Here is a 27298-nt window from a genome sequence, read left to right as displayed (position 1 = left end):
AACTTTTGAGGTTGCAATTGCACGACAACCTCAGAGAAGAAGTTGTGAGGAATAAAGGACCTCTGGAACTGAGCTTTCGTTGTGGCAAAGATGAAACTTCTCTGCGGCAAATTTTGTATGATCAAACGTAAGCGTAATATTAAATGAATCACGAGTCCGGATCGTCAATATCCAACTTTTCTATGAAAAATGCTGTAAAAAAATCTGCAACTTTTATATGAAAAATGCTGTAAAAAAATATGCAACTTCTATATGAAAAATGCTGTAAAATATGCAACTTTTATATGAAAAATGCTGTACAAATTTGCAACTTTATATGAAAAATGCTGTAAAAATTTGCAACTTTTATATGAAAAATGCTGTAAAAAAATATGCAACTTTTATATGAAAAATGCTATAAAAAATATCCAACTCTTATATGAAAAATGCTGTAAAAAATATGCAACTTTTATATGAAAAATGCTGTAAAAAATATGCAACTTTTATAAGAAAAATGCTGTAAAAAAATTATGCAACTTTTATATGAAAAATTTTGTAAAAAATAAAGTAAAAATTAAACAATTTGAACCCATGGAGAAAAATTAAGTAGTGAGCATATTGCATTTTCTAATTACAAAACTCGTCAAAAACACTAGACACGAACTATGGAAAAGAGAGAGAGAGAGAGAGAGAGAGAGAGAGAGAGAGAGAGAGAGAGAGAGTCTCTCCCCGTTCCATCCTGTAAGGGCTGAACTGTGAGCGTGTCCCGGGTCACGTAAATATTATCTGAGAGCGCATTGAATGACTGAATGAGTTTCGTGCCGTTATCTGTGAATATACTTGAATTTATAACATTCGTCATAACAGGACGATAATATCAAGAAGTTTAATAAAAGTAATTAGCAAAACGTACTTCAATTAAAACAATATCTTTCCACTGAAATCGGGAATTATTATATCTATGCCATTTTTCTCAAAGAAAAAAAATAATTTTTCTTATAAGAGATATAATGTTTCTCATTAAAAGAACAATACCATTTTTTCTCATAAAAAGAAACAATACAATTTTTCTCATAAAAAGAAACAATACCATTTTTACTCATATAAAGAGGCAATACCAATGTTCTCATAAGAAGCAATACCATTTTACTTATGAAAGAGGCAATACATTTTTCTCATAAAGAGAAACAATACCATTTTTTTCATATAAAGAGGCAATACCAATTTTCTCATAAGAAGCAATACCAATTTTCTTATGAAGAGAAGCAATACATTTTTCTCATAAAAAGAAACAATACCATTTTTTCATAAAAAAAACAAAACCATTTTTCTCACAAAAACAAACAATACCATTTTTTCATAACAAGAAACACCACCATTTTTCTCTCATAAAGGAAACAATGCCATTTTTCTCATAAAAAGAAACACCACCATTTTCCTCATAAAAGGAACCAATACCATTTTTCCAATAAAGAGAAGCAACACCGTTTTCTTTATAAAAAGAAACAATACCATTTTTCCCACAAAAATTAACAATACCATTTTTCTCATAAAAAGAAACCAAACCAATTTTCTCATAAAAAGAAACAATATAATTTTTCCCATAAAAAGAAGCAACACCATTTTTCTCTCACAAAAGAAAGGATACCATTTTTCTCATAAAAAGAAACAATACCATTTTCCTCCTAAAAAGAAGCAATACCATTTTTCTCATAAAAAGAAACAATACTGTGAAAATGAGGCCTTCTCTACTTCAATAATTAACTATACAAAGCTCTTCTGGTTAGCAAAAGCATCAATATACCCTTACGACTCAAGAAACCTTTTACTAAGTAAAATAAAGTGAAAGGAACAAAGTAAACAGAAAGATATTTATAAATAATTTCCCGAGGATAAGCATCCCAAACGGTAGGCCTAAACAACCTAAACAAACCTTGCCCTGGGGTGTAAGTGTATAAGTGTAGATTGTAAGTGTAGATATTTGTGGGATCAGCATTCAACTAAGACTTGAAGTAACCTCCTTCCCAAAAAGAGGCTCGGGCATGGGCACAATTATGAGGGTATCCAAGTTATATAAAAGAAAGTTGGTATCTCCTGTGAAGACTAACTCACACACCGCAGAATAGAATAGAATACAGAATTTAGGCCAAAGGCCAAGCACTGGGACCTATGAGGTCATTCAGCGCCGAAACGGAAATTGACCGAAAACGTTTTGAAAGGTTTAACAGGAGGAAAATCTCGCTGTTACACTATGAAACAAATGTTAGAAGAAGGTGGAAAGTAAAATGGAAGAAGGAATGTGAAAGAAGTTATAATTTTATAAAGATAGAGAGGGGTCGCAGCTAGGGGCCGAAGGGACGCCGAGAAGAACCTCAAGCAATGCCTACAGTGCACCGCCCGTGAGATCCACTAACGGCACTAAAACCCCAACGGGACACACACCGTAGAAAAACATCAATCAACGAACGCTTGGAAAGGTGCAACGACCGTTATACTGGAAACTGGAAGTACGGTGAGCTCGCGAGGAATCCTATTAGCTATCGGAAGGCCAAATTTGGTCTTTCGGGAAGAGAAAGTCGAGGAAACGGGACCGAAAATAACCTTGGGGGAAAGGAATGTTTCAAAGAACGTTAGGTACGTTGGAGAGTCCGGTATGTCACGGGTTCTGACAAAGGCAGATAATCGTGTTTATTCAGCTCAGTTCTGCTTCAATTGCGTTGATTTTTGTTGAGAGAGAGAGAGAGAGAGAGAGAGAGAGAGAGAGAGAGAGATTTTATTGGGAGTATTCTGAGAGATGGAGAGATTTTATTGGGAGTTTTCTGAGAGAGAGAGAGAGAGAGAGAGAGAGAGAGAGAGAGAGAGAGAGAGAGAGAGAGAGAGAGAGAGAGAGAGAGAGAGAGAGATTTATATTCACGGATCTCACAAGCAAAATATATCGTGAGAGGAGAAAACCTTTCAATCTTTCTCCATAAAAGAAAACAGAAGAGAAATTACCTTTCTCCATATAATACGCACCGTCTAGGCTATCAAACCTACGACAGGTAGTAGACCACAAGCGTTGCATCACATGCTTACAATGAAACATACCCCGTAGGGTGGGCAGTGCCGTCAGTGTACCCCACGCGGTGCTCTGTTGGCATCACTTAGGGTTCTTTGCAGCGTCCCTTCGGGCCCTAGCTGCGACCCCTTTCATTCACTTGACTGTACCTCCGTTCATATTCTCCTTCTTCCATCTTACTTTCCTCAACCCTCTCCTAATAATTGTTTCATAGTGCAACTGCAAAAGGTTTTCCTCCTGTTACACCTTTCAAACTTCCTACTCTCAATTTCCCTTTCAGCGCTGAGTGACCTGATACGTCCCTTAATTTTATACTCCATTTCCTACCTGAGCGAGCAGGTGGTTAAGCATAGCCAGTCTCTCCGGAAGAGGGCGTGGGGCTGGCAACCTCATCCCAAAAGATTATCAGAGAACCGGAATGTTATATTAAAATTAGAGATGAAGTCTGTAAGACCTATTTATTCCATTTGACGTTTGAAAATCTCTTCTCAAGGGATTTGGAAATGCGTGGAAACGTCTCTTCGCTGACGCAAGCGTGGACGCGCATGCGCGCCGAATAATAAGCAAAAACCTTAAACAAACCTAGACGGTTTCCAATTGTGAAATATTTCATAAGTCATCTAGGAAATAAATGCGGCTAAGATGAAAATAAAAGTGAAAATATTAAATATTAATTATTATTAACAAGGGTTTGAGAAGGAAAAAAAAGTATAAAGAAGTGTGGGTGGTTTTATGTGCATATTTGCATTTAATGTGAAAATAAACCCTTGGAGATTATGAAGTAATACTTCATTTATCAAACATTTTAAAGATATTTCCAAGTCAATATTACAACCATTTATCAAACATTTTCAAGATATTTCCAAGTTAATATAACAAACATTTATCAAACATTTCCAAGATATTTCCGAGTTAACATTATAAAAATTTATCAAATATTTTCAATACATCTCCGAGTTAATACTACAAACATTTATCAAACATTTTCAAGATATTTCCGAGTTAATATTACAAACATTTATCAAACATTTTCAAGATATTTCCGGGTTAATATTAAAAACATTTATAAAACATTTTCAAGATATTTCCGAGTTAATATTACAAACATTTCTAAGACTAATAGCAATAAACGTACCCACAAAATAATCATCTTATCTTTCTTCCCGAAGTGTACATAACATGAACATAAATATGCTTTTAACTTAATGAGTCTATTAGCCTATATCACGTGATTAACTCTCTTCCTCTCCTAAGTGAATACCCGAGAGAGAGAGAGAGAGAGAGAGAGAGAGAGAGAGAGAGAGAGAGAGAGAGAGAGAGAGAGAGAGAGAGAGATTTTATCGGAGTTTTCTGGTGTGGAGAGAGAGAAAGAGAATATTATTGGAGTTTTCAGGCGTGCAGAGAGAGAGAGAGAGAGAGAGAGAGAGAGAGAGAGAGAGAGAGAGAGAGAGAGAGAGAGAGAGAGAGAGAGATTTTATTGGAGTTTTCTGGCGGGGAGAGAGAGAGGATTTTATTGGAGTTTTCTGGTGTAGAGAGAGAGAGAGAGAGAGAGAGAGAGAGAGAGAGAGAGAGAGAGAGAGAGAGAGAGAGAGTATTCTGGCGTCAAGAGAACGGGAGATTGAGTCACACGGGTACTGATAACTGATCTCTGAAGTCCACAGCTCTCTAGATCCATAAACAAGGAGAAAATAAACAAACATCAAGGCAAAGTACTTGTATTTTAATCATTTACTTGCATTCCTACCTATTTATTTATTAATTTATTTTATTTACTTTCCTTATAACCGATCTCTTCTCTCTGTATTTCCCAATATCTTCTGGTACTTCTTTCGAACGAACCTATGGTGGGCTTGTTCCATATAAATAGGGTCCGTCTTCTCAATAATAATAATAATAATAATAATAATAATAATAATAATAATAATAATAATAATAACATTACTAAGTACAATTCACAACTGTTGGCCATTTAGCCATTCTAAATCACTCCGCCAATGGTTCATTATTTTTCTAATAAAAAGCGACATTATTATTAAGTGGCAGCTTCTGATTTTAGTTTTCTGTAAAAAAACAACTATAGTACCGGCTTTGTCTGTCCGTCCGCACTTTTTCTGTCCGCCCTCAGACCTTAAAAACTGCTAAGGCTGGAGGGCTGCAAATTGGTATGTTGATCATCCACCCTCCAATCATCAAATATACCAAATTGCAGCCCTATAGCCTCAGTAGTTTTTATTCAAGGTCAAGGTTAGCCATAATGTGCGTCTGGCAACGATATAAGACAGGCCACCACCGGGCCGTGGTTAAAGTTACATGGGCCGCGGCTCATACAGCATTATACCGAGACCACCGAAAGATTGATCTATTTTCTGTGGCCTTGATCACACGCTGTGCAGAAAACTCGATTGCGCCGAAGAAACTTCGGGCATTTTTCACTTGTTTATTGGAAAACTGATAACTTTAATAAATGGAAAATGGCAAGATAAAAGGAAAAAGTTTTAGCTTCTAAAACAAAAAATTACTGAGTCACCTTATTCCCTCTTTACATTTACTTCACATTCCCTCAATATCCACCAAAACCTAAATCCTGCAAAGAGAATCGGAAAATCACTTGGCATCGGGGCAGATCAGAACCCAGTTTCCCTGCCCGAAGACAGAGAGAGAGAGAGAGAGAGAGAGAGAGAGAGAGAGAGAGAGAAGAGAGAGAGAGAGAGAGAGAAACTCATTGCTGAAGACTCTCACTCACGCGGGCATCTACATTCAACACGTGTCGATTAGGCTTGCATTTAATTAAATCACCTAAGCCTGAAATAAACCAATCAGTCAATTACTAACAACCAATTTATCACTGAAGTTCAAGGTCTGGGCCTTGAGGATCAGTTCTGGGAATAAAACTGTCCAAAACGTATTGCCTTCAGGGGTGTAAAGTGCAGAAGTAGATCGTGAATGACACCTGCATCATTTACCTATGAATAGTAAACACCTGCTCTGGTGGGACATGTGCTCTGCATAAAGGACACACACAAGACAGCAAGAGAGAGAGAGAGAGAGAGAGAGAGAGAGAGAGAGAGAGAGAATTACTTCTGGCAGATAGCCTCCTACTGTATCATATATATATATATATATATATATATATATATATATATATATATATATATATATATATATATATATATATATATATATATATATATAGTCAACAACCACACAGAGCCATCTCATTAATATAACAAAAATCATTACAAAAAAAAAAAAAAAAAAAAAACAGAAAACTAATATATTGACAATTTTGCACATAGGTTCTTGAGGAGTGGTGGTGTAGATTCACTGTAGACCATGACAGAATCGGTCTGACGTGAAGATAGTGACCTCATTCTGGAAATTCTCTCTCTCTCAAATATATATATATAAAATATATCTTACATATGGTTAAAGTTATCTCCTAGAACTTAACTCTCTCTCTCTCTTTCAAATATATATATAAAATATATATCTTTCATTCATATGGTTGAAGTTATCTTCTAGAACTTAACTCTCTCTCTCTCTCTCTCTCTCTCTCTCTCTCTCTCTCTCTCTCTCTCTCTCTCTCTCTCTCTCTCTCCTTGCAAGCACGCGAATGCTTTGCCAATTGCACTCAACAGCTGACGGCAGCAGGCAAGCAAGAAAGCTTATATCTTTCCAACTTTCATTCAGCCCCGCCTGTTAAAAAAAAAAAAATTAAAAAAACATTCTCCGTTAACACGTATTAATAACGCGCATGCGCGCCGTGATACGAAGTCGAAAAACACTACAGTATGTCATTACGGCTGATAAATCTGTTTATAAAAGTAAAAGGGTTCTTCAAGCGAGGGATAACACACTTCGGAGAGGAAAACAATGATAATGATTGACCGGCCATCAAGATTTCGATAGCAGGACGAATGGTCGGGTGGAATTGTCGCAATATCTACTCAATGGCTTTGTCACGCTACTGGTGGCGTTTTCAAGAATTTATACCGAGGACCCAGTTAACCCAAGGGTTCTTTCCTTACACACATAATTATATATACGTATGTATGTATATATGTATGCATGCATATATATATATATATATATATATATATATATATATATATATATATATATATATATATATATATACAATGCCACGTAGGCAAGAGAAACGACGGATTGGTGACACGCTTTTCGACTTGCTGTCCTTTACAGTAAGTCGAAAGGCCTAGCACCACTCCGTCGTTTCCTTGCCTACGTGGCATTGCCTATATATATGCATATATATGTATGTATGTATATATATACATACATATATATATGTATATACATATAGATATATTTACACACGCAGAGTTCCTCTTTCTAACGACTCATCTTCAATATATTTAGGGTCAGACTCAAAGGTTTTCCCACAACATCCGCCATAACCGTGATTCATACAAAAAAAGAAACACGCACAATCCAATTAAACATATAGGCGGTGCAGTCAACACCCTCTCTCTCTCTCTCTCTCTCTCTCTCTCTCTCTCTCTCTCTCTCTCTCTCTCTCTCACACACACACACACAGTTGCATAACACACCTGTTTAAAATAACAACCTCTTACACGATACAATTAATTACGATACGAAGAACCTGTGTTCTCTGAGACAATCGGAAAGCAAAAAGATTAATACAAAAGATTGTATTATTTTTAATTTTTAAATTAAAAACAAACCTCAAGCTTTTTATGCAACATTCTTTTGCCTTTTTTTTAGGTGATTTTTGAAGTATAAGGCGCGCAATGCGGACAGGTCCCAGGCCCCTCTCTGTCCAAAGGTGCAATGGAACACTGTGCATTCACTGCTTGGGAGCGGGTTTCGTTATAGTAGAGCAGAATAAAGGACTTCAGCCAAAGACCAAACGCTGGGACCTATGATGACGAGGTCATTCAGCGCTGAAACGAGAATTGACAGTAAAAGGTTTGAAAGGTGTGACAGAAGAAACCCTTCATCAGTTGCATTATGAAACCAATTGTTAGGAGAGGGTTGAGGAAAGTATGGTGGATGAAAGAGAATATGAAAGGAGGTACAGTAAAAGGAATGAAAAGGGTTGCAGCTGGGGGCCGAAGGGACGCTGCAAAGTCCCTTAAGTAACGCCTACAGCGCGTGCCAACAAGCTCGTATGCAATAATTATCATCTTTAAAATGATAAATAACCATCTTTCCCACTGAAATTATTTAAAACCAACAAAACGCGACAGAAAGTACAAATAAAAACTACTTACAATATATCCCCTGCATATTTTCAAATTCATAAAAAGTTCAAAAATTTCCATATAGTTCTAATTTCATTAATTTGCACCCTATACCTCATATGCCACTCGTTACATTACGACGCAAGAGGGTACAACTGACAAGCCAAAAATCAATTACTTTCTTAAATCAAATCAATTACATTTTCCAATTACTTTTAAGGGTCGTGTATACAGTCTACAGACACGACAATTTCAGCTCTACAAAACATCCTCACAAATCACATTTCCTAATAAAGACAGTAAAGAACTCTACAAATATATATATATATATATATATATATATATATATATATATATATATATATATATATATATATATATATATATATATATATATATAAAAAATAAACAAAAAGTATACGGATTTTTTCAAAGAATTTCGCGGAATGGACAAAAACAATGATCATCAAGTTGATGGTGACGGGGAATTCATTCATTATCAGCAAGTATTGCATCACCTTGCTGCATGTCTAGAAATCTACATACAAGTCGCATTTCCTAACAAAGACAAGAAGAGAATTCTTTACATTATTCATACTTTTTCTGAATGAGCTATGCAGCTAGTACGGGTTGACACGGCGCGTTGTTTTTCTGAATCTGTAATGCGCGCGAACACACACACACACATTTTATTTATTTATTTTCACACACACATAAGAGGCCGAACAGAGCGTATGAAAAGTATAAGGCAATAGTCCAAATTATGATAATAATAATAATAATAATAATAATAATTTTTGCCTAATATTTTCCATCAATCACACTTGTAACCCAAGCAACACATGATCTGAGAGAGAGAGAGAGAGAGAGAGAGAGAGAGAGAGAGAGAGAGAGAGAGAGAGAGAGAGAGAGAGAGATTAACCCACATCAAATAATAATAATAACAATCATTTCTGCCTGTTTTCCATCAATCACACTTGTAACCCAAGCAACAACTGATCTGAGAGAGAGAGAGAGAGAGAGCTATTCCTTCACCCCTCCCCGCCCCCATCCTCAAGTGTTTCATCCTTATTTTACATTCGCCCCGCGGACTGAACATTTGGGCAGGAACCATTGCATGCAAGGCCACTATCATCCATCCACCTTTCAAGACATGAAGAATTTCCTTCGGAGCATACCTGAGCAGGGGAGCGTGTCAGGTATACGAAACCTCAGTGCGATAACCTTACAGAATAAAATATAAAATTGAGGCCAAAGGTCAAGCGCTGGGACTTGTGAGGTCATTGAGCGGTGCAACGGAAATTGAGAGTAAGGAGGTCTGAAAGGTGTAAACAAGAGGATAACCTCGCAGTTGCACTACGAATTGTTAGAAGAGGGTTGGGGGGAAAGTAAGGTGGAAGAAAGAGAATATGAACGGAGGTACAGTCAAAGGAATGAAAGGGGTTGCAGCTGTGGGCCGAAGGAACGCCGCAGAGAACCTTAAGCAATGCCTACAGCACACCGCGTGAGGTGCAGTGACGGGACTATACCTCCCTACGGGGAGAGAACTTTATAAGAAATGGTGAATCTGTCTCTAATTACAACTGAATAACTTTAATATAAATTGCACTAGAGAATAATATTCAAAGTACTGTAATTATTCAGGACTTTGCTCTAGAGTTCATGGTTCGTATTGATATCAAGCAACATTATCGTTATTATACAAGATGGCATCACAGACGTCTTTGAATAAATTAATAATAATTATCGTAACTATTTATGCAACCGGCAAGAGATGGCTGCATTAATAGAGAATGAGGCGTTGCAACATTTCTTGTTGGACCGAGAACAATCATAACTTCATTCAGTGACGTTATTCATTGTGGAGTACTTTTTGCAATAAAGCGCGAAGCAATATAACTCTCGTACTACAACCCACTCCCAAATGGGACTGATAACTAGTAACTTCAATAAATAACAAAATTCCAGGAGCTCGTCTCTGACGAAATTCTCACTGGTTATCACATCGGTCTATAATTAACTCATGATGAAATTGTGATATATATATATATATATATATATATATATATATATATATATATATATATATATATATATATACATATACTGTATATTGGTATAAAATGAAGGCTAATTCAGTAGCCTATATTTGACTTGAGATTAACCGGGCAAGTATCTAACTTATGTCACCTCTGCGTAGGTTACAAAATCTACGATTATTTGTCAACTTCACAGAAGAAGAAGAAGAAGAAGAAGAAGAAGAAGAAGAAGAAGAAGAAGAAGAAGAAGGATTATGTAAGGTGGAGGAAACAACATGAAAAAGAACCCCCCACGCACTTCATACCACACCACAGAACAGGAAAAACAAAAGAAAAACAACACTACCACCAGCCAAAAATAGGCCTAACGATAAATACAGACGCAAGAAGAACAACTCGGAAAAATTGAAACTTTTTAACAATAAAGGAAACGAACAGAGGCAGAAATTATTATATTACTCAACGATAGTGGGATCAGGCCCCCTTTGTAAGCGAGGAGGAGGGAGGGAGAAGTAGATAGATACTCTTGGGTATGTTGAGTACGAATTTACTTTTACTACCCAAGCATGCATGCACTACCCGAGTTGAAGGTAGGGGCGAAAGGGAGGTTAGGAGGAGGAGGAGGAGGAGGAGGAGGAGGAGGAGGAGGAGGAGGAGGAGGAGGAGGAGGAGGAGGAGGAGGAACAACAGAGGAGGAGGGGGAGGAGTCTGAGTCAGAGAGAGATCAAAACAAAACTAGAGAGAGAGAGAGAGAGAGAGAGAGAGAGAGAGAGAGAGAGAGAGAGAGAGAGAGAGAGAGATTCAAAACTATCCACTTAAGACAAATATAGAATATTTTGTCTCCAGTATACAGAGGGTGACGAGTTGCAGGAGAGAGAGAGAGAGAGAGAGAGAGAGAGAGAGAGAGAGAGAGAGAGAGAGAGAGAGAGAGATTCAAAACGGTCAACTCCTATCACACATAGAATACTTTGCCTCCAATAAATAGAGCATGTCGAGTGCAGTACAGAGAGAGAGAGAGAGAGAGAGAGAGATTCAAAACGGTCAACTCCTATCACACATAGAATACTTTGCCTCCAATAAATAGAGCATGTCGAGTGCAGTACAGAGAGAGAGAGAGAGAGAGAGAGAGAGAGAGAGAGAGAGAGAGAGAAAAACTATCAACTTCAGTCAAATATAGAATATTCTGTCTCCAATATACAGACAGTGTCGAGTTGCAGGAGAGAGAGAGGAGAGAGAGAGAGAGAGAGAGAGAGAGAGAGAGAGAGAGAGAGAATTATACACTGTCAACTTCAGTAAAATATACAAAACATGGCCTCCGACCAAAATGGCGCATGCTATCTTGCAGCACACAAAGAGAGAGAGAGAGAGAGAGAGAGAGAGAGAGAGAGAGAGAGAGAGAGAGAGAGAGAGAATGTTGAATGTTGTGGGACCTCATGCCGCCTAAATACGTGGCGCCAAGCTGCCCACCCTTAACCACGCCACCCACAAAAACATGCCGCGCACACACTCTGGAGACGGGAAAAAAAAACACAAACAATTCCTTTGTAAATAATAATAATAATAATAATAATAATAATAATAATAATAATAATAATAATAATAGGTAATTATCCGTGATTTTCATGAATGTTGACTTCTTATCTGGTGATTTTCACTTCTGAACACTTTTGGCTAGGCCTAGACTTAAGACCAGGCTATACGAGAGTGAGAGAGCATATTTTATTATTATTATTATTATTATTATTATTATTATTATTATTATTATTATTATTATTATAAACTATTGATAAAAACACCAGCACAACACGTGACAAATGAACAGACCAGGATAGCGAAAAAATAATTCATGCCTTCAACAGGCTCACGTCTAGACCTTGGAATAAGCTTTCCACCAATTGCCTCCAATTCGTACCCAGAATAAAGTAAAAGGGAAAAAGGAAAAAGGAAAATGAACGAGACATGAATAAAGAACATACGATAATTGAGTATTGAAGACTACAGACGGCGCAAACACGACCATGAGTTTGCTTGAGGGCAGACGGATGCTGGATGACCTTGGATGAGAGGGAGGGAGGGAGAGGGAGAGAGAGAGAGAGAGGAAGGTCACCCCACTGTACCCAAACAGAGATTGTGCTTTACGCATCTACTCAACCATCATGCGTTGCTCAACAACGCAAGCAAGCAGCCAATCATTGTATTCTTATGGATGAAACAGCATCATGAAAGCTCTAAGCCTATCAGTTACTAGGAAGTGTTCGGAAGGAAGAAGTTACAATCACTAGGAAATGCTAGTACTTATAGTACTAGTGCTTCATAGTACTATGGAATACTGGTAGCACTAGCAAGGATAACATGAAACAGAGTAGTAGAACGTTTTGGTTGAAGGATTTCACAGAAAAGTTGGAATTATGGATGAAAAAACATCATGAATGCACTATCAATTACTAAGGATGTGTTGAGATGTATGAAGAGGCTACCATTACTATGAAATACTAGTACTAGTATTTCATGGTACTGTGAAGAACTGAAGCACGTGCAAGACGGAGGTGAATTTCACACGAGTTATAAAACAAAGGGACAGACGAAGTGCTGATGCGTCTACAGTGAAGTATTTATTCTTCACCTGACATCAATAATGGATCCTTTTCGGATGAAACAACGAAGGTTTTGCATATACCAACAACAAATTATCAGCCTAGTACACCTCTGACCACTACTGAATCCCAGATCTTTGTCTACCCAATAAAAACAAAATACCTTGGCGACGCCAGCACCGAATTCCTATCAATCCGGACGACCAGACACTGACGTCAATGTGACATCACGAAAAAAGTCAACAAAAAACGAGGTCAACTGAACGGAGTACACTGATAGGCATATAGGTCAGTCTATCAAACGGACGCCAGTACCACAGAGAAGTAGCACTCATCAGAAGCACAATAGAGAGGAATGGAAAACTGATTAATAATTGATCATTTCGTTATATTAATCAATGATCACTATATAAATGTGGAAATGTTATTGTTGTAGTGAATAATGAGGAAGATATTAGCATATCAAAAGGATGGTGATTTGTGTTACAATGGTGCACTGGTTCAAGTATTAAAACCTATTTTCATTTTAAATATATGCTCTATCATTCAGCCATCAGCATATTATTATTATTATTATTATTATTATTATTATTATTATTATTATTATTATTATTATTATTATTATCTAAAACAAAGTTCACGAAAATCAAAATTTAAAACAAAAACAGTTGTAGGTCTCCTACAACTCCAGCTAGACCAAACAGCCTTTTAAAAGAAACCTCCCAACAAAAGGTCACAGTTAACTAATGCAGCAGGCGACGGTCACTCACAGAAGGCCATACCAATAATTCTACAGGGTCCAGTCACTATTTACAGTTCAAATGTCACATCATTTAAACGTTTATTCTGTGTGTAAAATAGAAAGTTTACTTTGTGTGTAAAATAGTTCGAGAATTTGTTACCAATGTCCCACTCGCCTGGCTCGAGTTAATGGACAATTCCATTTCATGATTGTTTAGAAAATTAGAAAAAAGGCTAAAAGATCTTTAGATAGGTTATTCAGTAATCCAAAGGGAGGGTAAAACATTCACAGACACACGCACATGCAGATAGACACAAACAGAGAGAGAGAGAGACAGAATGCCAGGTGGATGGCGCCATTACGTGAGATCATTGTTGGTAACCGTCACCTCGTTTTTGATGTACGGATACACCCAATCTCACGTCATATTTTTCCCAATTCGTTTATCTCTGCGACCTTAACATGACTCACATCAGTCGAATAATAACCAGGACACTTCGCATCCTTTCTCTATCATCCAGAAGCGCCCGAAAGCCGTTAAAATGACTGAAGATTTGAAATAAGCACGAGCATCTTATTCCCGCCAAAACGGTATCGAGAGGATATAGGTCTACCGACCTCCAAACAGAAGACGAGAGTAAACTGCGGAGTTATCATGGCGTTCCTTATCGTAACCTATAACAAGGAACTTTCTGATAAATGAAACCAAAAAATTCATCTATGAGCTGATAAGAAACGACGTACACTAGTTTTAACCAGAAATATTACGTTTCAGTTTCACTAGAGGAAGCCTAGGTACTGATAAACCATCAGTGTATAGGTCTAGGTCAGTTCTCAAATGCCTTGGACACGATACACGTACCAGTGCAGCCATGAATTTAGGAAATACACAAAAATAAAGTCAATAACACAATAGATTAACTCAAAACTATAAACTCTAGAAATACTGAAGCCTTGATGTTTGTCACACATAATAGAAAACTTGAAAAAAATAATTTACACCACATGAGTTCTGAAAAATCAAATAATTTCGAATGACGAACCAAGATGGCTTAAATGTGTATGTAATTTAAAGACATATTTAGATGAATAGCAAAAATTATAATGTGGAGAATATACTCAAAATACTAACTTTATTTGTGTAAATATATTATGATGTATATACAAAATTACACATTGTAAGAATTGTAAATGTATATTTTCTTAATAAAAAAAAAAAACTCAGTCGAATAACTTGACAAGTAAAGAGCAAATTGGTTTAATTAAAATTGGAAAAAGGAATATGAAGAGTTAATTGACATTAGCCTATTGAAACCTCCCTTTAAACAAGTAAAAAATGCGCCGAAGTTTCTTCGCCGCAATCGAGTTTTCTTTACAGCCGCTACAACGTATAATCAAGGCCACCGAAAACAGATCTATCTTTCGGTCAGAGAGCAGTCTTGGTGTAACGCTGTTTGAGCTGCGGCCCAAGAAACTTCAACAAGGCCCGGTGGTGGCCTAATATCGTTGCCAGAAGCACGATTATGGCTAACTTTAACCTTGAATAAAATCAAAACTACTGAGGCTAGAGGGCTGCAATTTGGTAAGTTTGATGACTGGAGGGTGGACGATCATCATACCAATTTGCAGCCCTCTAGCCTCAGTAGTTTTTTTAAGATCTGAGGGCGGACAGAAAAAGTGCGGACGGACAGACAAAGCCGAACAGTAGTTTTCTTTTACAGAAAACTAAAATTAAAATTAATTTCTTTCTAGCCAAAAGAAACTACACGAGCCTTTTCAGTGTAAGACGAATCTTACACTCAAAAGAATACTTAATTAGAAGTTTCAACTTACAGAGATTTCATAATCCTACAGTTCTATCCTGTGTAATTTTTCTCAGGGGTGTTAAGGGCGAGACCTATTGTACTAGCATTCTCGAAGCTGTATTCGAAACTTAATAAATAAATAAATATATATACATGCATATATATATATATATATATATATATATATATATATATATATATATATATATATAATGCACTCTTGTAAACGAACAACAAAAACAATTTTGCCGGCATACGAGAGAGAGAGAGAGAGAGAGAGAGAGAGAGAGAGAGAGAGAGAGAGAGAGAGAGAAAACCGTGATGTCAGCAAGGTCTCCTCTCTCTCTACTAAACATTCAAATGTTCTAAATAGCATTGAAAACCAATTCCTGTTTTGTAAACAACTGGATAACCAGAACTTTCCAGTGATATCTGCTGCAACCTTGCAACAAGTGCCTGTAGTTTTATAAAAAGAAAAAAAAATCAAATTCCACTTTCATAAGAATTCCACTTTTTCCTCAATGGTATTAAGCAAGTCACTCATTAGATCCAGGGTGACGCCAGTTTTTTTACAGCCATAAATCAATCAATTATTAGATCCAGGTAAAATCTAGCCCTAATATTAAGAACAGGAAGATATATTCAGAACGGTTTAGAAAGCAAGTTCCTAAAGAACTAGCACATAAAATTTGGGCCAAAAGCCAAGCGCTGGGACTTACGAGGTCATTCAGCGCTGAAAATAATGCCCAAACAACAGCTAGGAAAGATTGGAAAGTAAGACGGAAGAAAGAGAATATGAAAGGAGGTACAGGTAAAACGAATGGGACGGGTAGCAGGCAGGGGCCGTAGGGACGCCGCAAAGAGCCTTAAGTAATTCCTACAGAGCACGGGCATGAGGCGCACTGACAACGCTAACCACCACATTTTTGGGGGGACAAAGTGCTATGGTTTCAGTGTGGGGATTAACCTGTCTTCGAGCGCAAGCCAAGACGCAAGCACCAGCTGATAAGAGCTGACAAACATATCGGAAGGCCTTAACTGATAAAGGCTTGACAACTCGGGTCTTAGAGGGTCCGATCTCAAGGCCACTGAGTATGCCGTATATGAAAAAAATCCTGTGCGTATCTGAGTCTTGAATTACGTTATCTGGCGCTGTGAAGATCTTGAGGAGGAGAGTGATTTGGGGGTCAGTGGTTCAATGTCTACATACGCAATCTAACAGCAGTTCAATATTCGCATTTAATTACTGTGTCTCATAACCGGGATGAATATATTTTAAAAATCTGATATGCCAAAAATATGTTAAAAATTTGACATGACAAAATGTGTCAAAATTTTATGACAACAGTATATCCAAATTTGACATGACAAAAATGTCAAAATTTGACATGCCAAATATGTATGTATGTATGTATGTATGTATATATATACTGTATATATATTATATAATATATATATATATATATATATATATATACACTCCATGTTCAAGGTTTTATGCCTAGAATTAAAAGAAACAAACAGCCATGGGTCCCAGCAAAAGAGAGAGAGAGAGAGAGAGAGAGAGAGAGAGAGAGAGAGAGAGAGAGAGAGAGAGAGAGAGAGAGAGAGAGGTGGCAACACTTGAGAGTCTTCAAGGATCATGGGAAATACGAAAGAGTAAATACCATTACAGGAATGGAGGGGCCACCAGTACCACTAAAAATCGAAGTGAGAGAGAGAGAGAGAGAGAGAGAGAGAGAGAGAGAGAGAGAGAGAGAGAGAGAGAGAGAGAGAGAGAGAAGAATAGAAATTCGATATCTCTAGACTACCCATGAGGGACCGATCGGTTTCTTCAACTCCTCATAATTCTCAATGATCAATATTCTGGACCGACTCTCTCAGTGCCCTCCTTATCGGGATAAATAACTCTGTTGTAGGTATCTATAATAATCAACCCCCTGTGTGATTTCTACGACGCAGTGCTTTTACAAACCTCTAAAAGCTTTTTAGCCTTTTGCGTAGGTTTACGAAACTTTCGGAGTGAGGGTAGGATGATCGTCGGTGGGAATAATGAAATGGAATATAGAATTCAGGAGAAAGGCCAAAGAACAGGCACTGGGACCTTTGATGATGAGGTCATTCAGCGCTGAAAGGGAAAGTGAATAGAAAGATCTGAAAGGTGTAAAGAGAAATTTACAATAAAACGGTTTGAAATGTGTAACAAGAGAAATTTACAATAAAACGGTTTGAAAGGTGTAACAAGATAAATTTACAATAAAACGGTTTGAAAGGTGTAACAAGAGAAATTTACAATAAAAAGGTTTGAAAGGTGTAACAAGAGAAATTTACAATAAAAAGGTTTGAAAGGTGTAAAAAGAGGAGAAACTGAGAGTACAAAGGTTTGAAAGGTGTGACAGGAGGAAACAATTTTCAGGAGAGGGTTGAGGAAAGTAAGATGGAAGAAAGAGAATATGAATATGGTTCATCACCTTCTGAATAATAATAATAATAATAATAATAGTAGTAGTAACAATAACAGCAATATTTCACTGCTCAGAGATACGATCACCGTTGCTGCTAATCAGATATAACACTGTTGCCGGGGCGAGTGACATCTTGAGGAACGAAACACGCCAGAGCAGAAATAACTCTCACTCCGATATACGGGTAGGCATTCACGTGTTAAGTGTGTTAAGTGCGTGTGTGTGTGTTTGTGTGTGTGTGTGAAGGCGCACAGACTGAACTGCCAAATGCGAATGGACCCTACAACCCTCCCCCTCTCTGTCTCTCTCTCTCTTCTGTGACCCTTTCTCTCTCTTCCCCTAATAGGCTTCTGCAAGTGCGCCTTCCGCATGTCAAGACAGATCGCCACGCCCCCCTCCCTCCTACAGGAGATATCAAGTCTTCGAAGATGACAGATCGCCCCCCCCTCCCTCCTTCAGGAGATATGTCTTAAAAGGTGACAGATCACCCAACCCCCCCCTCTCCTGCAAGAGATCTCAGGTCTTAGAAGATGACAGATCGCCCTAACCCCTTCCTACTACAGGGGACATCAAGTCTCGGCACATTCGTCAGAAGACATCATCCAGCTGACGCGGAAATGATAAACAGCCGATAGTGACGGGGAAGGCACGAACTTTATGCTCTGTTAAAAGTGCGTGGAAGATGTGTGACGGTTGTAACACACTTTGAACGTTTGTGTACAATTCTAGAAGAACAGTTTATTACGATGTATTTTCGAAACGGAATTGAATTTAATAAGAGGGGGGAAATTTTTTAAATAATACGCAATGTTCTCTCATATATGCTACTGTCTTTAAATAATTAAATCTACCAATTAATGGCTAACCCTAATGGTTAACCCGTTACCATCACGGGAAGGTTTCTGGGGGTAAATTTATGTATTTTTTGAGATTTTCAGCTTCGAATCTTTTAGGAAAAGTAAAATTATGTCAGTATTAGCAGTTGTGACTTGGACAATCGATGGATGGTGTCTTGTTTGTCACTTTTTCATAAGTTGAACTTTCACATTCACAATTGATCCCTGGATCCCTTTTCCTGCCGAGAGCAACCACATCCGCTGAACGGCAACACCAATATGCTGCAAATGTGCCTCGCTGTCCAACTTCTCAGTTCCTGAGGGACTTTGTCCCTCACACCGTTGGACTGTGGAACAGTCTCCCTACTGAGGATGTCGTGCAATTGGAACTACAAAAGTTCAAGCGAAGATGCAATGCATTACTACCCTAATGCTATTCTTGCATTTTTAATACATTTTTATCTATTTACTAATTCTTTATTACATTTTTATCTATTTATTGATTCATTAGTTCATTTTTTTCTTTTTAATAAGTGGTATATCTTATTTCTTTATTTCCCTTTACTTTCTCTTACTTTCTAATGAACACCTTAATATTCTTTGGAAGCTTGAATTTCAAGGCAACGGCTCCTGTGGTGGGCTTGTTCCATAGGAATAGGGTTCATCTTCTGAATAATAATAATAATAATAATAATAATAATAATAATAATAATAATAATAATAATAATAATAATAAGTAATTTCATCTACGTCTAATTTTTTGGTAACTTGCCAATTTCAGACAATATTCAGTTTTATATTTCCACATTCATATTAATGTAATGTGGAACCTTCTACACACGAAGGATCAAACTATGACCTCAACGTTTTACAAATAACCTCTATAAAAAAAAATATTTCTCTAAAACTTGTAATAAATTATTTAATTCTGAGGTGAAATTATTTTACATCACTTCTCATCCCTTCTCAATGCTGGTGACAGAAATTCATTTCTCGCTATAATGTGGTTCGGATTCCACAATAAGCTGTACGTCCCGTTGCTAGGTAAACAATTGGCTCTTAGCCACGTAAAAATAAGTCTAATCCTTCAATAAACCTAGGAGAGCTGTTAATCAGCTCAGTGGTCTGGTTAAACCAAGATATACTTAACTTTTTGCCCTAAAATGGAAAACTGCAGTATCTGAAAATTTTCGAAATTGAGATATGCCACCTACTGGGCTCGTGAAACACTAAAACACAAGTTACAGCAGTTTCAGAATGATTCTCCGATGCTTTCCACGAGTATTTAGGGGTCCCATTTGCAGTATCTTTTTGAAATTGAGATATGCCGCCTATTGGGCTAGAGAAACACTGATACACAAGTTACTGCAGTTTCAGAATGATTCTTCAATACTTTATGTAGGGGGTTCCACTTCCAGTATCTGTAAAATCAGTAGTAGGGCAAGGGAAAACTCCTGTATCTACCACTTTTCTCGGTTTTGCATTTTTGCAGATACTGAAGTCTTCCATTTTAGGGCAGGGTAATTACGAGATTACCGTAAACCCGCAGCTGATAAGCTATATCTAAAAGAACGTCTGAACTAAGGAATGCAATAAAACTCGAAGATAGAATAAATAAAGTTTGATAACCAACACGATTACTCTGGGAATGTCACAAGGCCACAGAAATGTGGTGGTAGATGATACTAATATTTAAAGACAACAGATCAATGTACAATTGCTTAAATATACGAAAATATCAAATGAATAATGATGGTTCCTAGATATTAGGGCGGTATCGTGATTATATATATATGAGTTTGTGTGTGTGTGCAATAGTCTATGGCCTTCTTAACTTCTCAATTTCCCCGTACTCTGTTTTAAGATGCTTTCTCTCTCTCTCTCTCTCTCTCTCTCTCTCTCTCTCTCTCTCTCTCTCTCTCTCTCTCTCTCTCAATCTAAAACTCCAAGACCACAACTTGATAAGGAGATCTCAGAACCTCGCTGAACACCCACTCACCAAAGGGAACCGCCTTTATTTACCTGTTGTTGTCGTATGAGTGAGACCGAGCAGAGATGGGCCTACTGACGAGGGCGCAGAGGAGGAACACCACGAAGACAGCCGCGGCGGAAGACGTCACAGGGCGCTGCAGGTTGTAGCTGGAGTGGCTCAAGGGCGAGGCGACCGTGCCCAGGACACGGCTCTTCATTGCCATAACCCCCCTTCCCATGGGAGGAGGAGCCGGAAGAGCAGGAGCTGGAGTTTAGGGGAGGCTTCGCGCAAACTCCTGCTGGGGTAGAATGGATTCCCAAACTCCTGCTGGGGTAGAATGGATTCCCAAACTCCTGCTGGGGTAGAATGGATTCCCAAACTCCTGCTGGGGTAGAATGGATTCCCAAACTCCTGCTGGGGTAGAATGGCTCACCAAACTCCTGCCGGGGTAGAATGAATTCCCAAACTCCTGCTGGGGTAGAATGGCTTACCAAACTCCTGCTGGGGTAGAAAGGATTCCCAAACTCCTGCTGGGGTAGAATGGATTCCCAAACTCCTATTGGGGTAGAATGGCTCAAACTCCAAACTCCTGCCCTGGGTGGGGTAGAATGGATTCCCAAACTCCTGCTGGGGTAGAATGGCTTACCAAACTCTGCTGGGGTAGAATGGCTTCCCAAACTCTGCTGGGGTAGAATGGATTCCCAAACTCCTGCTGGGGTAGAATGGCTTACCAAACACCTGCTGGGGTAGGATCTATTTTCTACTGAGACTTGCGAGTTTGTAAGCCTCTCTCTTGTGACTAAAGACGTAGGTGGATTATACTTATCAGTGACTTTTTATACAAAATTACGAATTATGACCCCTCGCTATTTGTGATGTCTTTTCCTTAAAATTCACTTCAGAAAAAAAAGTTGGATACCAAACCTTTATCACGATTTTTATCACAGATGACTTAAAATGTTTTCCACAATCAACTAAATTAAAAAGGACACTTCGTTGCACTCCTTCATTCTACTCAGATCTCAACGATTGTATAAAAGCAATTTACACAATTCCTCTTTTCAAAATTTACCTTCGAATTTTCACACACACACGCGCGAACAAAAGTTGGCAAAATGGAATTTCAGTTTAATTTCCGTTTTTCCAAGATTTCCAAATGGGGGAAACAATTTTAGCAGGGGGCGGTATGCCCTTGTTCACTAGAATGGCGATGCAGTCACATTGTCACGGTTTGGAATTGGTTAAAAAGCCTAAGTTCTATGAAGGCGGTTTTACGCACTCATCACGCTGCGCATGAACGAGGCCATGGCTTCAAATACGCACGGATAAGAGATCTCACGCATCAGCTGACCTGCGTATATGAACGCGGCCATAAAACTACAGGGACACTAACAAGTCTTTGGAGACGCCTGTGAATGACGGTTCCAGTTCACGGGAATCTTCGGCTTATTATATCACAAGCAAACAAGAATTATGTAATTCTTTGTCTATTATTTTTTGTACTGAAATTTAAATAGAATCTTTATGAGATATCACAAGTAAATTCCGAACAAGTTATGTCATTCACCTGACTTGCAGGAAAATGAAATAAAAATAATTGTACAGAAACTAAGTGTATATATATATATATATATATATATATATATATATATATATATATATATATATATATATATATATAATATATATATATATATATATATATATATATATATAATCAATATATATAATCAACACACAATCACGCGTGGAACAAAATAAATTTCTAACATTCGATCCTGGGTTCGATCCTGATGTGAGTCAGAAATTTATTACGGTTCGATTCCTGGCAGGGAAGAAGCACTCATCAATTATAATTCATTTAGCACGTGAGGTATTCCCAGGGTATATTGAATTCGACATTAAAACGACGTTTGTAGTTTAATACTTGTGAATATAAAAAGTCAAGCGTTTGTAAGTGACAAGAAATGATATATATAAATAAATATATATAATTATATATATATATATATATTATATACAGTGTAAATAAATATATATATGTAAATAAATATATACACATATATTTATATGTATATATTTATATATATATATATATATATATATATATATATATATATATAATTATTATCACTTTTGTACGTGATTCATTTATCACACATTACCACAAGTGAAAAACTTTCGACTTTATTTCCAAGCCATGGCTTAGAAATAAAGTCGAAACCAATCAGACCTACACCCCGTCTCTTATTTTTCACCTGTGGTAATGTGTCATATATATATATATATATATATATATATATATATATATATATATATATATATATATATATATATATATATATATATATATATATATATATATATATATATATATATATATATAGACACATGTACATACATACATACAAATACACGTGAACTCTGCTACAGCAAAGGATAACAAAGCTGGTCTTCTCCTCATTGTAGAGGCTTCCCTACTGATGGGGGGGGGGTACACAACCCCCCTCGCCCCCCTCTCCCAGATGCCTTATTGTTCCATGACCCACTAAATAAGTAGATGGCATCAGCACAAAGAAAACCTTGAAAGGTAATTTATATATATTCTCTGCTTTGTAAAAAAAAAAAAAAAAAAAAAAAAAAACACCGCAGCGCTGTGGCTACTTCTTAGGACATTCCTCCTGTTCTCTCTTTCTGTTCTTTTTTTCTGTTCTTCGTGTTCTTTCATTCTGTTATTTCCTGTTTCCTTTCTTTCTTGAAATCTTCAGCTGAAAACCCTTAAGGACAGATTATTCAACAGACTATGATAAGCCCAAGAGGGCAGCAACGGGAAATCAGAGAGAGAGAGAGAGAGAGAGAGAGAGAGAGAGAGAGAGAGAGAGAGAGATATGGAACGGTGATACATAAATAAATATGAGTGAACAAAAAATAAATCCGATACACCTGAAATTCTGGAGAGGTCGAGAGAGAGAGAGAGAGAGAGAGAGAGAGAGAGAGAGAGTTGAGAGGGAACGGTGATACATAAATAAATATGAGGGAACAAAAAATAAATCCGATGCACCTGAAATTCTGGAGAAGTCGCCAGGACAGAGAGAGAGAGAGAGAGAGAGAGAGAGAGAGAGAGAGAGAGAGAGAGAGAGAGAGAGAGAGAGAGAGAGAGAGATTCAAAGGAAAAGGTGATAAACAAATATATATGAGGGAACAGAAAATCAACTAAGACACCTGAAATTTAAGACACGTTAGGAAGGAGAGAGAGAGAGAGAGAGAGAGAGAGAGAGAGAGAGAGAGAGAGAGAGAGAGAGAGAGAAAAGTTATAGGGAAAGGTGATACGTAAATAAATTTGGAGGAACAGAAAATCAAACTATACACCTGAATTCAGGAGACGTCGTCACCAGAGAATAGGAATGACCTTTCTTACTTAAAATGACCTGGCTTGCCAATAAACAAGTTATGAAGGCAATCTAACGACGCAATTACCAAAAAAAACAAACAAAACTTGGGAAGAAACATAAGCAGATCACACTGCCCGAAGTGCACCATAAAAAAAAATAAATACGTTTGCATATTCATGAACAGACGAAGTCAGTGACACCTGATATATGTTCACCAGCTGCAAAGTGTACCTGTAAAATAATTTTCTGAAGCAAGGTGACTGCACTAATCTCTCTCTCTCTCTCTCTCTCTCTCTCTCTTTCTCTCACAGTCACTTAAATATTTTTATAAAGCAAACTATTACACCAATTTCTCTCTCTCTCAAAGTGACACTGTTTAATAGTTTTATGAAGTAAAACTGATTAACTGATTACACAAACTCTCTCTCTCTCTCTCAAAGTGACACTGTTAAATAGTTTTATGAAGTAAAACTTGATTAACTGATTACACAAATCTCTCTCTCTCTCTCTCTCTCTCTCTCTCTCTCTCTCTCTCTCTCTCTCTCTCTCTCTCTCTCAAAGTGACACTGTTAAACAGTTTTATGAAATAAAACTGATTACACAAATCTCTCTCTCTCTCTCTCTCTCTCTCTCTCTCTCTCTCTCTCTCTCTCTCTCAAGGCTAAAAACAGAAGCAGGAATTCATTTGATAAAACCGAAAATCCCTTTTGAGGAAACCTCACAAGAAACCAGCAATGACATCCAACTGAAATTCTGACGCAAGCAATCCGAAGTGACGAGGAGTGTCTCGTAAGACTACACACACACACACACACACACACACACACACACACACACACACACACACACACACACACACACACACACACACACACACACTACGTCTTGGAATGTCTGTCGTCAGCAAGTCAGCCCAGAGGAAAGGGAGATTTTTATACGTGGTGTCATGTACTAGGAGGAAGGAGCAACAACCGGCAGGTTACATACGGAATGGAATGGAATACAGATTTCAGGCCAAAGGCCAAGAAGCGCTGGGACCTTTGAAGAGGTCATTCAACGCTGAAAGGAATACTGAGACTGAAATGGTTCGACAGGTGTAACAAGAGGAACACCTTCTGCAGTTGCAAAATGAAACGATTATTAGCAGATGGTTAAGGAAAATAAGATGGAAGAAAGAAACACAATATGACCGGAGATACATTCGAAGAAATGGAAGGGGTCGCAGCTAGGGCCCGAAGGGACGCCGCAAAGAACCTTGAGTAGTGACTACAGTGCACCACACGCACTGACGGCACTATCCCCCTTCCTAAGGGCAGGTTACGTACGGAATCTGATGACTCCTAAATAGGACCTAATTCCAACCAACAAAGCTCTGCAAATTGACCGAGTAATATCACTCTTGAAACCACAGACTGCTGTGAACTTTTTTTAATGCTGACGTTGCATCAAGCAAGTCTTATTATGCTCAGCAATGATTTATCCTTGATCAGCGGGCTATATTAAATCGTATCATGTCTAGGATTTAACGACCTATACTGTATATGCTTCTTAATAAATAAACTGAAATTCCTTTCCGTTACTAGACATATCTTAATTGTTTAAAATTAACGAATCATCTGTGTGAAAATTAATGCTAACGTGTAGAATTTAACAATCGCTTGTTCCCTAAGAAGCGAACTGTAGCGAACTGTTTTTTTTTTTTACTAGAAGCATTACGCTAAATGTTTAATTCAATGAATCATCTCTTGCTGAGTGAAAATTAATGGACGTCACGGCATTATGCTTATGCATATTTACGTATGAATTTAAAATTGGTGCACATCGTACCAAATTTATCTATGTGATAAATTAATGTAAGTGTTCTGGCATTACAACTTTAATACAGCTTTATTAAATCATTGAAAAATTAACTACATAAATGAGAATTATCCGTGATATATATATATATATATATATATATATATATATATATATATATATATATATATATATATATATATATAATTTCATTTCCTCTTTGTGGTTTTGGGTATTTAAATATCACTTATTTATAAGTATATATACAAATGTAGAATCTACTGGTCACTTTTGCCAGACACACATGTAATTCTAATAGCGCGAAGAATTCGAGAAGTTAAGAGGGCATTGTGGCTATTAGAATTACATATATACATATGTATATATATGTGTATATATATATATATAATTTATATTTATATACATAATATATATAATATATAATCTTTTACCATACACCCTTTCATCTGAAACGCTTAATGCGCGCTCTCTCTCTCTCTCTCTTATACGCAAGAATAAGGGCAGATTCGCAACCCAACGAACGCACAAATCAGAAGGATTTCGAAATGTCTTGAGAACTCGCCAAGTTCCAACAAAGGCTGGAAAAAATGACGACTATAACAGATAGCAGTGACCACTGTGTTTATCGATCCTGTTACGAAAACACACAAAGAAGGGGGATGGACGGAAATGTCAACGTGACACCACAAAGTTCATGACCATAAAATACTGTTCAGCTTAAATTAGCTCAATTCTGGCATTCACGGCTGAATACGATTCTAACTGGTTACTCAAAGATATGAATATAAGGTTTTAGATACGTAATTACAAACTTATACATACATACATAATATATATATATATATATATATATATATATATTTATATTATATATATATATATATATATATATAGGTTAAGATATTTGTGCCTAAATATCTGAATATATATAGTCACCTTTGTATAAATATGTATATATATACATATATATATACGTTAAGCATATACTGTATATGTGTGCCTGAATATCTGAATATATATATATATCATATATATATATATATAAATGAGACAGACATACATTATATACATATATGTATATAATATATATATATATATAATATATATATATATATATATATATATATATATATATATATATATTGATTTTGTGCACACACAAAACTAATAATTGTTTTAATAATTAGCCATAAAGTTATAGCGATCACTATACTAAACAGTTGAACGTTTCGAAAGTCTTAAAATTAGCTGAGTAATCGTCTCAGCATTTACTCTGGTGGGGCTTCGCCCCCTTGGAAGGTCACTGTCTACAGAGGATATCAACGTCTTTCTAAGACAAGAGTAAACAAACGGCGGTTCTTCAAAATTGAAGG

The 27298-nt window shown here is 37.1% G+C and overlaps 1 protein-coding gene across 1 annotated transcript in view; it reads right to left on the bottom strand.

Moving 5' to 3' along the window:
- The window catches only part of LOC136840678 (SUN domain-containing ossification factor), a 102875-nt gene that overhangs the window by 41158 nt on the left and 34419 nt on the right, over positions 1-27298 (bottom strand). Inside the window, 2 exon segments of the mRNA XM_067107393.1 lie at positions 20766-21242; positions 21338-22217. Coding sequence (XP_066963494.1) covers positions 20766-20932 — 167 coding nt within the window. The 5' untranslated portion in view covers positions 20933-21242; positions 21338-22217.

The sequence above is a fragment of the Macrobrachium rosenbergii genome, chromosome 8 (genome assembly GCF_040412425.1).
Source record: "Macrobrachium rosenbergii isolate ZJJX-2024 chromosome 8, ASM4041242v1, whole genome shotgun sequence".
NCBI classification, from domain to species: domain Eukaryota; kingdom Metazoa; phylum Arthropoda; class Malacostraca; order Decapoda; family Palaemonidae; genus Macrobrachium; species Macrobrachium rosenbergii.
The sequence above is the reverse complement of the archived record's forward strand: the minus strand, read 5'-3'. Positions and strand labels throughout refer to the sequence as shown.